The 17,530-nt window shown below is 41.5% G+C and overlaps 3 protein-coding genes across 10 annotated transcripts in view; 1 reads left to right on the forward strand and 2 right to left on the reverse strand.

Moving 5' to 3' along the window:
- Positions 1–1,233: 1,233 nt before the first annotated feature.
- On the reverse strand, positions 1,234–13,797 carry TSHB (thyroid stimulating hormone subunit beta). Of its 4 annotated transcripts, XM_081913908.1 has the most exons (5): positions 12,936–13,797; positions 12,335–12,490; positions 8,955–9,102; positions 2,817–2,985; positions 1,234–1,580 (listed from the first exon to the last, which is right to left on the reverse strand). In XM_081913908.1, the coding sequence occupies exons 3-5, from the start codon at positions 8,987–8,989 to the stop codon at positions 1,338–1,340; spliced, it is 447 nt and encodes a 148-aa protein (XP_081770034.1). In that variant the 5' UTR covers positions 8,990–9,102; positions 12,335–12,490; positions 12,936–13,797; the 3' UTR covers positions 1,234–1,337. The 4 variants fall into 4 exon arrangements, with proteins under 4 accessions (XP_081770034.1, XP_081770035.1, XP_081770033.1 ...); XM_081913909.1 differs by lacking the exon at positions 12,335–12,490; XM_081913907.1 differs by having other exon boundaries at positions 12,335–13,797.
- On the forward strand, positions 10,570–17,233 carry LOC309371350 (uncharacterized protein). 2 transcript variants are annotated; one of them, XM_081913904.1, is made up of 5 exons: positions 10,570–10,662; positions 11,553–11,686; positions 13,804–14,302; positions 15,397–15,561; positions 16,358–17,233. In XM_081913904.1, exons 3-5 carry the CDS (start codon positions 13,846–13,848, stop codon positions 16,591–16,593), a joined length of 858 nt encoding a protein of 285 aa, XP_081770030.1. In that variant the 5' UTR covers positions 10,570–10,662; positions 11,553–11,686; positions 13,804–13,845; the 3' UTR covers positions 16,594–17,233. The 2 variants fall into 2 exon arrangements, with proteins under 2 accessions (XP_081770030.1, XP_081770029.1); XM_081913903.1 differs by having other exon boundaries at positions 10,584–10,876.
- Positions 16,673–17,530, reverse strand: part of SYCP1 (synaptonemal complex protein 1) — a 40,191-nt gene continuing 39,333 nt past the window's right edge. For all 4 annotated transcript variants that reach the window (XM_081913895.1, XM_081913894.1, XM_081913893.1 and 1 more), the window contains exon 32: positions 16,673–17,472. In XM_081913895.1, coding sequence (XP_081770021.1) covers positions 17,329–17,472 — 144 coding nt within the window. In that variant the 3' untranslated portion in view covers positions 16,673–17,328. The remainder of the gene's footprint in view (positions 17,473–17,530) is intronic.

The following is a 17,530-nucleotide window of genomic DNA, read 5'->3' on the forward strand; positions in this document are numbered from 1 at the left end:
CATTGCCTTCCGTTAAGAGTTTAGGTGTAATCCTTGACGCCTCCCTTTCCATGGAGGCACAAGTTACAGCAACAGCCAAGGCGACATTTTTCCACCTTCGCCGTGAGTGCCGTGAGACCAGGGCCCTGCAGGATCTGATTTCTTTCCGCAGGGCCTGTAAGACAGAGTTGTTCCGCCTGGCCTTTGGCTTGGAGCCAATTTGATTCCCTCCCTCTCTTTTTTCTTTTCCTTCTCCTGCGATGAGGCTACATTTTAATATTTTAATCTTCAATTATTTTAATGTTTTTTATTTTAGTTTTTAAGTTGTAATCATTCATCTTGTTTTTATTATTGCTTGTAAGCTGCTCTGAGCCCGGCCTTGGCTGGGGAGGGTGGGGTATAAATAAAAAAATATTATTATTATTATTTATTATGAATACATTTGTGTAAGCCTTGCCAATTTTCTAAATGAATTGAAATGACCCTAGTCTTCTGAAAGATGTGCTTTATCCATATAGCTCACTAGGCAACCACCTGTCACTATGTCTACTCAGCAGAAGTAGCTTTTGCTATGCTCTGGGTGATGGTTCAGTTTCTAGCTATACCCTGCCTGCCCCCCCCCCCCCCGCAGTTGTCTACCTTCATTATACACATGATTATTTTATATGGCTAGTTAACAATGTTGTAATGAACACAACTAGCACTCTAGTCCAAAGAAAACCAAGAGTCCTGTGGTACCTAATTTATTATGGCATGAAATTTCTCAGAATCATAGAGTTGGAAGGGACCCAAGGGTCATCTAGTCCAACCCCCTGCAATGCAGGAATCCCAGCTAAAGCATCCATGACAGATGCTGTCTACAATTATTTGCGATATAGTAATATAGTCTTTGGAGTGCCACAGGGGTCTTGATCTCCAATGGCAAAGACTGACAAGCAAATCACAGGAGCTAATGAAATATTGGTGTAGCTGTCAGTGCTGAGAACAGCATAGCAATTCTGGCCGAACATACAACTTCCCTTCTCTATCAAAGCATGAATGGAAGGGGCTGGCTTGTTTTGCTTTTCCTCAGGAAGGAGAATGAATCCAACAAAGGAATGTGGATTCCTTGTGTCTGTACAACCACACGGTCAGAGGCACCTTTGTAACACTGCTGAAAATTATTTTTGTTTCTGTGAGTCCTGGATAAAATGGAAAACAGCAGCTGATTGTGTTTTTTTTAAAAAATGTCTAAATAATTTTACATAACAAGTGTTGGATATGCTAACCATTCTATTTATTCTTGGATGCCCAAAACTTGCCATGTGACAGGAGGGATAGTGTGTCTTTGTGCGCAAGAGAGAGAAAAAGAAGGGGCCTTATAGGTTATGTAGCTTCTGAGGTATAGTGCAATAATCAGTGCTGCTTGCCTCATGCACACAGTCGCTATAGTCAGTGTTGCATTTCCCACACTTGCAGCTCACGGCCACAGGATAGGAATAGTAGGAGACGACATGGTGTTGACAGCCAGGGATCATCACAGTCTTGTACACCATGTCCTTGTATGTGCACACTTCCTGGGACAGGGCGCTCTGGGGCAGCAGCTTCTTACCATTACTGTCCTGTAAGAGAATGGCAGTGGTTATTGCTTTTTGCTTAATCCTACCCGCATAATTTATGTTGTGCTCAGATAGAAATCTCTCCATCTCATCCCTCCCCAACGGTCACATTTTTGTAACCGTGCTGCTGAAGCAAGAAAGGCCATTTCATCCTTGTGAGGGGTTTTCAAGCTATGACATATGCATAGTCCCACCATAATGTTGAATTTGTGGTACAAGCTTGGTTCCTTGTGTGGTTCCTTGGCATGATTATTTGGGGGAGGGTTGCTGAGCAGGATCAAATTCCTAAATATCCACAGATTGGTTGTGACCTCTTGGCCCTCTTCTTTTGGTTTGTCCCATTCAGTTAATCTGAAATTATATATTTTGGTTTTTTCACTTTCTGAATTGGCCCTCCACTTTTCTAGTGGCCATTTGCTTCCTGAACATCTGCTCATTCTTTCAACATTTACCTTCATTAAACTGCTGGAACTTTGCTAACCCTGCTTTTCAACCTGTTGCTCAGGTACCCTTTTGAGTGCAATCTTTCACCATGACCTTAAATTTTTCAGATCCAATTTGTTGCCAATACATACTGCTCTTAGTTCCCACCCATCAGTTATTGATGGTCATCATAATAATTGCAATTCCCCCCCCCCCGGCCACATTCTTCTCACCTACAGCCCTTCATCGCTGTTCTTTTGTTTTGGTTGATATTTATGAGGGTCATATTGATTCCACCTCTCTCTACCCACACTCCTGGCACTCCATTACTGAAGACCATGAGGAAGAGCTAGTACAACACCAACCCTAAACCAGCATCATGTAATGGGTGAGGGCCTGCTGTGTGCTGGTGGGGTGAAGTCACATTCTCCACTTCCTTTAGTGCCCTATAATCCACATGGCTAACCCAAATTTCATGAGAATAAAAAAAGCAAAAAATAATTATTGAATGTGCTCAAGGAAAATCATTTCCTCAAAAATTAAGAAAATGTCATAGTAGAAGCAACAGATAACTGTCCTTGATCACTTCCATGTCTCTGAAAAGTCCATTGATTCAAAGCCTCGACTACCCCAGTGTCTCCCATTTCACCTTCGCATTCAGTATAATGCCTCAAACCGTTATATCACCTCATTCGTCTTCCCTGTTGTCTAATAATCCTTTCCTATTTACTCCATAGGTCCTAAGCTACTTATTAAACACTCTCTTTTTTCCTAACCAACCAAGAAGGGACTCAATAGTGTGTTGTAAGAACATACCCGTGTCATGCAGTATCCTTCACAGATGGTGGTGTTGATGGCCAGACAGAAGGCACATTCTCTCTTCTCCACGTGGATGATGTACTCAACGGGGACACAAAGGGACATGCTCTGCCCCAAAGTCAGGGCAAAGACTAGGAAGAGAGAGGTGAAAGGGGCAGGATTCATGCTGCATGCAAAAACAAAGCAAGGCAAAGTCACATTAGACATTGTGAAGTCAGGAGTAGCTTATTAACAGAATATAAGGGACTTTCCCAGTCTCCGTTGCCAAACTCTCTGATCTTTTCTTTCTGTGCAATCAGGTACATGGGTTCTCTGTGTACATAAACATAAAGAATAACTAGTAAGCTATTTGTGCCCTAGCTAGACTGATGGAGGGCAGGTCCAAGTGGGAAATTCCTAGTTAAACTATAATATGTACATCTGCAAAGACAAGGAGTATCTTGAAGAAAGACAGTTGTCCTGACACACAGAATCTCTGCATCAAGGCTACCTTGCCCTTCTCTTCCTTCTGTCATTCCCATGCACTTGCATATCTAAGGATCAGCAATGCTTAAAAAGTACCCTTGAGCTTCAGGGTGCATGCATATATAACTTGGACAATAATGATTATGTTCTGCCAATCATACAGTAGCAAGCATTCTTAAATGTTGGAATAAAGAAGCAATGGAAGGTTTTCTCTAGGCTGAGCAGAGAAACACATAACAATTCAGTACATGGTTGCCTCAGTCTAAAACCTCTGTGCAAACTAAGAACAGCCCCAGTAAAACCAAAGTTAATGATACTGTAAAAAGAGGTCAAACATAATGCTCAGGATTTGTAAGCCATAAGCTAGTAATATAGTATCGCTTGGGAAAATAGAGCTCCTTCTGCTAAGAGTGTCAGGTTGAATGAACAAAGCGATGACAGAATGGCAAGCCTCTGGCTGATGCCACAGAATGCTCCCTAGGAAAAGTCCTTTTTCTGAGGGCTTCTCCAGATTCATTGAACATTCATTCGAATTTGCTTGCAGAAAGCTTACACAGAGGTTAGACACTGGGCAGTATCAATTTTCCTCATCCTGTCAGTGCAATGATAACTGCTTGTGCGACAGGATTTTTCTCTTACAGATAGGTAGCGTGTTGGTCTGCCATAGTCAAAACAAAAAAATTCCTTCCAGTAGCACCTTAAAGACCAACTAAGTTAGTTCTTGGTATGAGCTTTCGTGTGCATGCACACTTCTTCAGGATTTTTCTCTGTTTTCTCCCTGCATGCATACTCTGCAGCCTCACCAAATCTGCTTTGAAAAGTTGGGAGAACTGCCAGAACAGATTTAGCGGGGCACAAGGGAGGAGAAAGGTGAATTCTATTGTGCAAGCAGAAATCCTTGCATTGTGCAGACATTTACTTAATGCTATAATGGATACAAGCCCATGTCTGGTCTTTAATGATCATCCATCCTGATTTGCTTGTGCAGTGTCCATACATCTTCCTGCAACTCATTAATTCATGCCATGCTTTTCAGTACATTTCCTGTGACTTAACTTACTGCAAACAGCCTGTCTTTAAAAAGGTAGATTTGTTGTACTAGGGTGAGCAAGCAATTTAATTGCACACGTCTAAATTTATGATATACACTTAAATCCCTCCTGCAAAATAGTGACAGTGTGGATTCTGGAGGCACCCTGACAGTAGGGCACAAGTTGCCAACATCTACAAATATGCATTCATTCCTGAATTCCCCACATACTTACATAGAACACTGGCCAGACACCCACCTATCAGCCGTGAAGTGATGCCAAACTGGAAAGACCGTCAGCCGGCTCTTTCCTTCACACAAGAACCAGATTCTTCATTGATTCTGCTTCAGACGCAATAAGTCCAGCACAAACTCTGAGTGCATTTTATACTCCTCTGGTTAATTCCTGGCTGATCTACCTGTTTATGTAATTGCATTAATTGCTACTTCTAATCTCTGTAATATCTACTGAAGATTCATACTTGTCCATTCAGGAAATGTAATTGAGATATGGAGAACTATAACATCTCCGCCTAGCAGCTGGATGGCACAACTAATTAATTTAATATTCATTCTTCACTTACCACAACATGAAAATACATATATATGGATTTAGGAAAGCCTTTGTTGACATTGGCAATTGCCGGGAAAGAACTGCCATGGGAGAGAAGCAAGCCCAGTTTGCAGATCAGGGGGTCTTAGGATAGATTTGAATGGTGATGGAAGAACATAGAGGTCTATATATGAAATTCTCAGCAACCCTTAACAAACTACAGAGGCCAGAATTATTTGAGAGAAAGAATGTGCTTTGAATGTGCCTTAAAGGTATAGGTAAAGGTGGGGACATGGGACATAGGACATGGGTGGCGCTGTGGTGTAAACCACTGAGCCTCTTGGCTTGCCAATTAGAAGGTCAGCGGTGAGATCCTGTTGCTCTATCCCAGCTCCTGCCAACTGTTTCCATGTGCTCTGGTTTCCGCCACGGTGTTCTATTCTGGCCACATGACTCGGAAAGCTGTCTGTGGACAAACACCGGATCCCTCGGCCTGAAAGCGAGATGAGCACTGCAACCCCAATACAGTGGTACCTCGCAAGACGAAATTAATTCGTTCCGCGAGTCTTTTCGTCTTGCGAGTCTTTTCGTCTTGCGAAGCACGGTCAAGTCGCAACTGCACCTCTTCAAGCGGTTTTAAGAAAAAGGAAACAAACTCGCAAGACGTTTTCGTTTTGCGAAGCAAGCCCATAGGGAAATTCATCTTGCGAAGCAACTCAAAAAACGAAAAACTCTTTCGTCTTGCGAGTTTTTCGTCTTCCGAGGCATTCGTCTTGCGAGGTACCACTGTAGTTGCCTTTGACTCAACCGTCCAGGGATCCTTTACCTTTACCTTTTTTTAAAAGGTATAGCATGTATGTGGCCTCAGCTGAATGCATCCCTGTAGTTCAGGACTGTGCCTAGAAATGGTAAGTGTGGATCATGCGACTGGCTGCATAGGGCTGGTGACTAGTTTATTTGACCGGAAAGCCAGAAGTCATTTTCATTATTCAGTCTGTGGGACATTTTTCTTTCTCCTCTCTTCTCAAGGTCTCTAAAAATAGATCTACATCATGGCAAAAGGGGCTTAAGTGTCCAAAAGCAACACTAATTAATTTGACTTTCTATAATAAATCTCTTAAACCTATGCTATGATGAGTCAAGTTCTTTATTACGGTCATAGACCAGCATTAGCAAAACATCTAAATAAGTAGCATAACAGTATGAATCTAAGTGAATAATTATTAAATAAATAAGAGCAAGAACCAAACATATACATAGAATACTTAATTAGGCATAGATAATGGGTGAGTAAAAATTTATAAGAAAAATTAAAAGATCGGTTAACACAGCGATATGGGGTGGGCTTCAGAAGTGCAGATCTAACAATATGGGCCTTCAGGATTGAATTGCGTGGCTATACCCCCCCCCCAGGTGGAATAAATAAAGACACCGGACACAAGTATTTTGGTTAATGGGCGAAAAATGGCCACAACTTTATTGATTACAGGTAAGAGAGGTATTGACTTTAGGCATTGGCCCCTAACCGACTATCTGGTCTAACCGGGAAGGGTTAAACACCAACAGGGGGAGCTACCCAAGATGCATATCCCTAGGCGCTCCCCGAGGGGTTACCGATCGGGGGCGCGCTTTAGGCCCTAGCCTCCGTAGGTTTCGGACGAGGCGTCGCCCCTCGGAGTCCTTGAACGAACTACCCTTCAAGCATTGGGGGAGGTGATGGCGTTCCTCCCCCCCGACCTCATTTGCATAACAATACACCGGCCAATGCCTACCGCCAAAACCGAGGGAGTTGTGACGATTTGCTACGAGGTAGGCGAAAAAACCAAGTGGCTTCAAAACCAGCCAATTAGCCAAATGGAAAAACTCCTACCAGGCCCCTTGCGGCGACCAGCCGAAGCCCATAGCAAAGTCGATGGCAAAACCTAAAGGGTGGGTGGGTGGGTGGGTGGGAAACCTAGTTAGCTGCGAAGGAGAAAAGGGGCGAGCCAAGGGCTGCCCCGACCTTAAGTGGCCTCTGGAAGGCCCGCCCCCGTCGCCAGCCTATTGGCTGGCGCTGCGGGGGAATGTAAATTAAGGGAATCCCTGCTTCCCGCGAGGCTGACGCCAGCCCCGCGGGAGTGTGGGCAGGGTCGGGAGCCCGCAACCCCCCCTCCTCCTGAAGTTCGGTAGTGGCATTGTAGCATAGACCATTCTCCGTTGAATATCTATCATGGCAGCGCAAAATCTGGTGAATGAATATGTAACTTCTGGGGTCTCGTCATGTAGTAATAGGGAAATGTTGTGTTGTTCTGAATGCCCAGGAAACTTATATAAGATGGATTGGATAAACCTAGTTTAAATGTCTATATAATATTGGCAATAAAGAAGGGCATGCTCCGTTGTTTCCTGCTGGCCAAAGCCACATGGACATGAGTTTGTTATTATCTCATTGTTATATAATCTTTCCCAGGTGGCCCTAATTCAGAAATGGGGGCCCTCAGCAGATGGGTGGACCCTGGATTTCTGCAGGAAATAAATTGTGTGAGAGTGAGGAACTAAGCAGGGGTACATTCAGAGAATGACTGTCAGGTGCTCCGTCTGAGAATCAAGGGGAGTCTTCACATATGATATCTTTGGAACATTGCCAGATCTAAATGTAAGTACAGCATCAGTACAACGGTCCTATTAATTTTAGCAAGATAATGGTGCATTGGATTGAGTGCAGCAATCATCACCATGGGTTTACATGAGCGGGTTCTATTTCTTCTTTTGTTCAGCTTTGAAACACTGGTGGGACATTATTTTATTTATTTAAAACATTTTTATTGCACCCTTCAGCAAAATTTATTCCAAGAAAGGAAGGAAGAAGTGACTAGTATGGAACAGAAAAAGCAGCAATATTTAGAAGTAGGTAAAATGTACTTTTAAAGCCAGTAGATGAACCTTCTAAAAGTTGTTGGACTCCAACTCCTATCGGCTTCAGTTAGCATGGCCGGTAATCAAAGATGATGGGAGTTGTAGCACAGCAACATCACCTTTTTCTCCAAGATTCTCTCTCTCTGCCCCCCTCAGTTCTCACAACAACCTTTGAGGCAGGTTAGACTGAGAGATAGTGGCTGGCCCAATAGACCCACAGTGAGCTTCTTGGCCGGGTAGGGATTTGAACCCTGCTCTGCCAGACCCTAGTCCAACACTCTAACCACTACACTACATTGGCTCTAGACATACTCAGTGTCTAGTTTGCCCTACATCAGATCAAGGTCCACTTAACATGCCAGGAATATGCATAGCTCTTTAAGTTGTTCCAATAAAGACAAAATCTCATTTATTTATTTTTAAGAGCCTTTGTTTATATCTTTGGTGGAAAGGGAGTGGATGAGGGAGTCTGAAAAAATGGGGAGAGGATGTGTAACAATACAAGGCAGGGCTTGTAAGCAGGCAAACATCAGAGGTAGATGTTTTGGGCCATTATTGCATTGCCTAGGTAGGGAAGGGGTGTGAACTGGGGTGTGGAATCTCCTCTTGGGCATCTATCAGATGTGTTTAGCTAAAGAGGAAACAGATATCATCATGGGGTGAGGCTGATGCTTGAAATGTGCCTATCCTATGCTTGAGCAAATGCATATTTGGTCTAATGAAATTTGTGAAACGGCTGGCAGGGTTTGTGCAGGCCATCATGTAAATATTTTAATATAAAAATATTATTATTTATTATTTATGTTAGAATAAATTACGTATTTAGGTGTCTTAAATACCAGACCAGCTTCACAGCTCCTCAGCTGAAGATTCTGAGGTTTCATCTAGGAGACAAATTCTCACTCCAAGACAATGAAGCAAGAGACTCCATATAGTAAAAGTCCCTTGCACTAGGTTGTAGTTATGCCTTTTTCTGAATACACTCCTCTGTCATGTACCAGATCTTTCCACAATTCCCCTCATTAAGAGACCTCTTCAGAATCTACTATACCGTGGTAGTCCAGCTCCATTTCTGATTTATCTAAGGCACACTTGCTTCCCAGCTGGTTACATGACTTGTCCATGTGCCGCTTAAACTCTAGGATCTCCATCCAATGACAGCCAGTTTAGGTATTAATCATTCATCTCTAACCTTTCTCCTAAGCAAAACATCCTTCTCACTGACATCAACGAGTTGCACTTTCATGAAACAGAAGATAGCGCTGCCGTGTTGCCGTCAGATGAGTAATCCCAGGAACCCAAATATCAGGGCACTGGATGTGCCTCAATGATAAGCAATGCTACAGAAAATGCAAAAGATGACTATTTAAAAGCAGGCAAGACGATGATGTCACATTTGTTGTAAAAATGTGCCAGTATTCTGAAAAGATTGTTAAGGGATGCAGACCTAATTATTCTGCTGCAGCACACAACGGAGGGACAACAAAACAAAACAAAGCCTGGAAGATTTGTGGGATGAAAAGTTCGGATTTCAGAAGGAAGTCACAATGGAAAATGAAACAATATGTCTGCCCTGAAACTTTTGAAGGCAGAAACACTATTGAAATTGGGATTGCATAGAAGCAGCCAACCACCTTGAGCACAAATCATCAGGAGTGTACAGTTAAAAACCCCCACATCTGGATAGTCCCTAAGTTGTCAGAAAACTGAATCTAGGGTCCCTTCAAGTGTCCTTACTGTGAATTCATAATGAGCTCTCATCAATAATTGCAATCACCCCCATCTCCAGCATTAGCTGCCACATTATATTGTCCAAGTAGGAACAGATAAATGTTGTCTCCTGCTTTCAAAGTCTAGAAGCTGCAATGGCTTACAAAGTTTCAAAGTACAAATTGTGTTCTTTGGTTATTGTGCTTTTTATTATAAAATTATAAACTAAATCTAATTAAGTAGAATAAAATAAATCTAAATACCTATTCCTGCATTTCAGGGAGTTGGACTAGACAGGCATGTCCAACTCCCAAGAGACTGTGATCTACTCCCACTATAAAAAAACTGGCAGTGATTTCTTTATTTTTTGCCAGGCCAGGATCACACGATCAACCAGGATCGACCAGGGACACCCCACAATAGACTGGTTGGACATGCCTGAACTAGATGATCCTCAGGGTCGCTCCCAGCTCTACAATTCTAAGATTCTAGGAATGAATCAGAATAAGCATAGCATGGGTTGGGGAGGAAAAATGGGCAGCGAGGAAGCAACAGCAGTTTGTGCTTCTGAAGTGAGCATGCAGATTATACACAATATTTTGAATGTCCAATTAGGGAGAATTTGTTCCTGAACTAGAACAGGGATTTGCCAGATGTTGGTAGGTTTTGATTCTAGATTGACACTTCCATATGTGGTATGCTGATGTAGGAGCATTCACTTCCATTATCACCATGGACCAGTATCCACTCCTGGAAAAGTACACTCTTGCCATTAGCATCTGAATGCATCCAATGCAGAGCCAAAACTCAAGCATGTCTTAGACTGGATTAGAAGATCAACACATGGTAAGTGAGGTGTCCTAGAACTGGGCTGCTGTTATCCGTGCTTTGCTTTTGGGTTTGAGACTGAGTTATTGTTTTTCTGTGACCTTTTGTATGAAAAAGATGGATTGATTTAATCCTTGCCAGCACTAGTCACAGGTTAATCATTCACTTGCAGTATGAATCATTAAACTGTTTTTGCAGGCCTAATTGGTTAACAATTTGAGTACATTTACTTCCTGCTTGTATGTAAGGTAAAGTATTGTTCCCAGAATCTTGGAGCAGATGTGGCTGGTTTCTGAAGGATGAGCACAAGAAAATATTAATGGTGCAGCTTTGGACTTGTGGCAGTGACTTCAGAACTATAAGTATGGTTGTTACTTTTCTTCATATGTGAAAGATTGGCTTAGTTTCTAGTCTGAGGAAAATAACCAGCAAACATAAGAGCAGCTTGGTTTGTCAAACAAGATTCATTTTTCAAGACTTTGCTTCTGTTTCCTCATGAATTAGTCTTCTATTTCTGCTGTGGCAAATCTGGGAAGGGTCACCTAGAACGTTCTTGTCATATCTCTGCAGCCCAAGGTAAACCAGACTACAGTAGATTGTTGGTTAATTACTACATCTTTCCTAAACTATTTCTGTACTCATCAGAAAACAAACTGGTGAGAAATTCCGGAAGGGTGTCTGTGTCCCCTAAAACAGCCTCTGTTAATGGGCGGCTCTCCAAATGTGGTTGGAGTACAACTCACATCATCTCTCGCTACTGGCTGGGACTGAGGGGAATTGCAGTTCAACAGGCTCTGGAGTGCCACCCATTAACCACCCATGTGCTAGTTATTTGCACTGAGTTCTTTTCACCTTCTTGTTTGTAGCCCTCTTTCTATGCAGATCATGTATCCAACTTTGTTCTGATTTGGAATGTCTCTATGATGCAACTATCATGTGACCATCTCTCTTGTTTCTGAAAAATAAGTAGGGCTATGATCAAAAGCACAGTGGCTTTAATACTCTTCTTATTCTTGAGAAGGAAATTGTTAAAGTCTTCCTTTTAAGAATTGGGAAAGATCATTCCATGGGGATAGTTGTAGAAACTGTTTTGTTGATACACCTGTCAATTCATGTTGTGCTGAAACACAATCTTATGGTACATACATATCATTTCTTGTTAAGTTTCTCAGCTATATTCAAATGACAGGCCAGGCCAGCCCAGCCCAGCCAATAATTGTTCTGCATGACTAACCTTAGAATTCTTTTATAGTTTTCCGTTACCATAGAGATCTCTATGGGCTTTGCCCAGCCCTGCAGTGAACATATCCCAAGTAATTAAACAAACAGAAACACGCTAAGGCTAAGTATCTGTTACTCGGGCCGTTGCTGCCGTCATCATCTTTGGTGAGTTTCAAGAGATTTGGAGAGTGTGTGTGTGTTAGGGGAGTGTATTGCTTTGGATGAATCACAGATCTCAAGCTGAAGAAGAGTGCTTTGGGGGGATTCTGGGCCTGTCTGAGAAGCAGGAGTTACATAAGTATGGGTTTGTCTACACTTCTGCTTGTCTCACCACTTTCCCCCAGGAAAACCCACTCCGTACTGATGAATCAGAGCAAATGTCAATCGAGTCTTCCATGGATTTGTGATTCAGCAGTAGAGAGCAGGTTTTCCTAGAAAAAGCTGTGGGACAAACAGAAAACCACTCAGACCCGTGCCCAGAAAGCACAGGAGAAGTGGAAAACCCCTTGGGCCCGAGCTTTCTAGGCATGGGACAAGAGAAAGTGTAGAGCAGCACGTAAATCATGTAAATAAAAAATCTACTTGCTGCAGCTTCTTGTCAGTTTGCCAGGTTGCGAGCTTGGAATTGCCTTCTAAACTTGAATTATGCTGATGAACTGGAGGAGTAGGCAGACGTGCCTTCTGTTGTCCCTCCCTATTCCAGCCTTTGATTTGGCCTGTGCCTCAGGCGGCAGGATCCACTGAAGCAGCGGGTCCCAATGTTGATCTCTCCCCCCATCCCCACCCCTGTTCCTGATGTATAACTTTCCTCACCTTTTCTTTCCTGGGGGGGAGGAGAGAGCCATTTTGGGGTCCACCTCAGGTGCCGAAATGTCTTGGGCTGGCCCTGATGCATATCTTTAGATTCATAATTCAAGTCCTGTTCTTTCCAGCAAACAGGAGATGGAGAATAAGATGTTTCCTTGTCTCCTGATTCAGCAGTAGATTCAAAGATAAAGGTCAACTACAAGTTAACAACCTGTTAACCAAATATTATTTGCATATGGAATCCACTATGGCCATGATTTTCAGTTACCATTGTATTTCATGAATCTGTCTGTCTCTATTGTCGATTATTCACCAAAGCCAGACTAAATGTATTTCCATCAGAAGTACTAAATGGCAGACTGTCTGGCATACCCTATCAGAATAGGCTCTCCTTATGTTCTCAGGGTTTTGACTCTATGAAGAATATCCTACTACAATGTCAGCAGTTCAAACAAGCCAGAGATCAATTAATTAAACCCTTATTGGTAAACTTAACTGGAAAATCTGAAGCCTTCTACCTTTAAGTACCTCCTTGGAGATATGTCAAACAATACTACCCTGACCGTGGCTAAATTCCTCTTAGAAGTAATAAGAAATAGAAACTTACATGCTCTGGATAAAACATATTGGCTGCCTTGGAATCCTTTCCCTATATTTCTGTTTTATTTTGCTTTTGAAAATTCTTCTGTGGGTCTTTGGACCAAAATAAAGAATGTTATCTTATCTTATAACTTACCAGCGTAGTTGTTTTGAATATCTGGTTCTGGTAGTGCTATGAAAACTGTTAAGCCCTTCACATTAACACAGGGTATTCATACCCTAGCAGAGTACAGTCTTGATAAGCCCCAACGGAGGCAAAGGTTACAAGTTTTCAGTATGCCAAAGGCCAATTATTATTGTTCCACATTCACAGCTCATGATTACAAACTGCATCAATCATCTTCATCCTATTTGCCCTGTGAGGTCTGACACTACCTTTCACATGTTACTGATAGGAATCTAAGACTCAGTAAATTAATTGCTCAGGGCTAAATCTAGCATATATCAAAGTTAACCCAAGTCCAAGGAAAACATGCTATCACAGTTGTGACACGTTAAGACTCCATTTATGTATTTCTGCTGAGGTACATGCCTTCAATAAGCCACGGAATTGACAATGAAGCATTGAAATACTTGGTTTGGCGGTAAAGGCTTCTGCTGGCTCTACTCAGAGCATCCATGTTTGTCTCTTACCTCTCAAGGGGCAGAATCAATTGGTAATAACAGGGGATGTGTGTTTCTAACCCTACTTGTCTCTCTCAGTGTCTCTCTCAGAGAGGTGTATGCCTTATATGAAAGAACTATTAATTGAGAAGATAAAGTTTAATGCCTTCTGCTCTTTTACACCTCTAAATGCTTTTGCAGAGAACCTAGCAGAAGCAATTTTAATTTATACCCATAACTCTGTTATTGTTGTTTTAAATATGTTTCCACAGAAGAAAAAGCTAACATAATTGACGAGGAAAAAACAGAAAGCTATGATGGACAAAAGAACATATATTTGCCTTGTAGTCTCCATCATACTGAAGACAGTTTCACTTCAGACTACAAACTACATCCCAGCAATGAATACCACATCTAGGACTGAAGGGCTGACCGTTTCCAGTACAGAAGCAGGCAACATCACTATATTGCAGAATGGAAGTGCCAGCTTGAGTACATTCGCAACAACAGTGAATATTACCAACTTTCCTACGCTTCTACAAAGCACCCATTCTCCTCATACAGAAACATCAGCTATGACTGCTGAAGCCAAAACTGAGATGACATTTCCAACAGAGTCATTCTCTACTAATTCTACACATCAAGCCACAGTTGAAGATTTCAATGTCACAACTTCAGCTACCACATTAAAACCGACAGTCCAGCCTTCTAGTACCGCACCACCTATCACCAGCAAGGGCTACCTTTCAGTTTCAGCAATTCAGTTTCCAGGTAGGTCTGATGGACAAAATATAAAGTTACAGGCAAACACATGTAAACTGAGACCTGATGCTGTGATGTTGTTTTATAGTGAAAAGCTATGTTAAGAGTAGAGAAGTGGCAGGAGGAGGAGTGCCTCCTGTTTATCTGCTCCAAATCACCCTTCCCACACCTAGCTTTTCCCCTATTGCTTCCAAATAGCATGTTTGTTCTTAGGAAAAGGTATCCCATCAGACTACAAGGACATATTGGAACAATGTTTACCTTCCTTTGTATGCACATTCGAAGAGTCACTCTTAAATTGTTTGATATTGAAAATGACACATGATGAAAGCATCTGTAGCAATAACTAGACTATATTAGTAGTAACCCCCAAGACCCTAAATATACTTATCGAGAAGTCCCATTATCATTGACTGGACAAATGTCTGAATAAACATCCACACTGATTTGCAGTCAGCAGAACACTAAGCTATTTCAAACTAATATTAATATTAATAATAATAATAATAATTTATTTATTTATTTATTTATTTATATCCCGCCCATCTGGCTGAGTTTCCCCAGCCACTCTAGGTAGCTCCCAATCGAGTATTAAAAACAATACAGTATTAAATATTAAAAACTTCCATAAACAGGGCTGCCTTCAGGTGTCTTTTAAAAATAGGATACTGTAGTTGCTTATTTCCTTGACATCTGACGGTAGGGCGTTCCAGAGGGCGGGCGCCACTACCTAGAAGGCCCTCTGTCTGGTTCCCTGTAACCTCTTCTCACAATGAGGGAACCGCCAGAAGGCCCTCGGTGCTGAATCTCAGTGTCCGAGCTGAACAATGGGGGTGGAGACGCTCCTTCAGGTATACAGGACCGAGGCCATTTAGGGCTTTAAAGGTCAGAACCAACACATTTAATTGTGCTCAGAAATGTACTGGGAACCAATGCAGATCTCTTCAAAGGCAGCCCCACGAAGAGCACATTGCAGTAGTCCAAGCGGGAGATAACTAGAGCATGCACGACTCTGGCGAGACAGTCCGCGGGCAGGTAGGTCTAAGTTTTACTGAGCTTTTTAAACTAAGTATTAGTAGGCTTTCTTTATTATTTCATTGCAGCAGAAGGAGCTGGTTTGAGCAATTCAGATACCATCCTAACCATATTTTTTGCCATTGTTCTCGCACTGACAATTCTCGGATTCATTATATATTTTTTCAATAAATATCGAAAACGAAGAGACCAATTTTCCCATCATCCACTTTATGATGCCTCTTTTGAAACAGGTTAGTATATTTTAAATCAAATACCAATATCATGTACAAGACTAATGAGTAATTATGGGAAGGGGCAATACTCAGCTTTTTATATTCATTCATAGTAGCTGTCTTCCCTTAGTCACTTACCAACCACTACATGCTAAGTAATGGAATGGCACAGCAAATGGTAACAATTTAAAACAGCTCCAAGAGGTACTACTGCTGTTTCTCAGTCTAGTGGTAAAATTAGCTGTTTGTTGTGTGGAGTGTAGAGTCTGAAATGGAAGTGGAGTTTCAGCAGCAGGAAACATTGGGTTTACCAGACAATGTGACAGTTTCCTGCAGGGAAAGGATACAGCCTAGATGCATGTATGAGAAAGTTTTTGAGTATCAATGTTTAGCTTTAAAAATATTTCTGTTTTTTTGAAATATGTAAAGGAATAATGTTTATAACCAAGGGCCTGTGGCACAGAGTACTGGGTGCACAGCTGCAAAAAACTTATTTGTGCTCATATCAAAGCCCCCTGAGGTGCTACTGCAAAAGGCAAATGACCCTTTTGACCAGTGTAAGGGGCTGCCTCTGAAAGGAAGAACTAGAACATTCACATGTGCTGCTTTGAATCCATGCCAACATATTTCTATCCTCACTGGGTATGTTGTACATCTGAACTGGATACTGGCAATTTTCTATGAATGCTACTTAAATTGTATCATTGCACAAGAAAGATTTTAAGTCTTTAGCTTTTTGGATTGATTCAGATTTGGATTGATCAGAAAAAGCTTGGATTCCCAGTAATATTTATTTTTTAAAAACTGTTTACAGTGGATAGATATGCTACTCCAGATGACACACTTGTAATATCAGGAGGCTTATATGATGCACCAAGAATTTCTAATTCCAACATGACAGTGTATGACGATGATGAGCTTCAGATTGATCAGTTACCATTTAGTGCTCAACCTGGACAATACAGACTGGAGTTTTTGCCTGGTGAAAAAGAAGTGGACTTTTCTTCAACTTATGAGGGAACATTTCAAATACCACCAGGAGGCATATAATTGTTGGAGCACAGGAACTCTTTTAAAGTGGCTTCAATAAATATTTGAACTTCTATCCAGCTCAATAAAAATAAGAAAATAAAATTAATAAAGTATATTTATTTGAAAACAAGGAACACTTCCAGCAGTGGAATACAGTTATCTGCTACTCAGTGACAACGAATGACTTTCAATTTCATTGGTAATATTGTGCTTAATTAAATAACATGAGCCTTTTCTGATTCGTTCTTTCACTAACCTTACATTTCTAATCTGTTTATGTTAACCTATACATGCAAATGAGCATGCAGGAGAGGATTGGCAGAGGACTTAGTGGAGCACTATTTCATTCTTCTGTCCCCTGCTGGTCCTTAGCTGATCATAGAATGCTATGCATTGGTCATTACTTACAACCCTGATCAAGCCTACCATGTATGCATCCAGATAACCTTTTCTCCTGATGGCCCTGTGCAAAAGTACTCTAGATCCAGCAAGGGAGGGATGGGAAGAAAGAGGACTCTACTGAGCCCTACATTGATTCTTTTCCACACATGCACCTGTACCTACAGGAGATAGAACATAAGTTCTTGGGGAAGCTTATAATATTTAAATTATTCCAACACTTCCTGCCCTTTTAACAGACTCAGGACACCCTATCTTTTTTTAAAAAAAGTTACTGGAACAAAAATGTAATGAAGGCAGAGTATTCAAATATGATAAACTAAACAATTAGTTCAACATTACAGTAAGTTTCACTTATGCAAAAAGTTTTCCAGCTTCTTTCATTTTTTTCTTTCTATCCACTTTGGAGATTGCAGTCCATCCAGCATCTCGCATCTTTCTTAAAGCTGCAACCTTAACAGAAGATCCAGGAGTTTTCAAAGTTGGTGGCATGTGAACCTGTACACAAAATTGAAAACTTCACTTAATTTTATTAACATGGCTATTGTGATATATG

Source organism: Podarcis melisellensis (genome assembly GCF_964234715.1).
Source record: "Podarcis melisellensis genome assembly, chromosome: 6".
NCBI lineage: Eukaryota > Metazoa > Chordata > Lepidosauria > Squamata > Lacertidae > Podarcis > Podarcis melisellensis.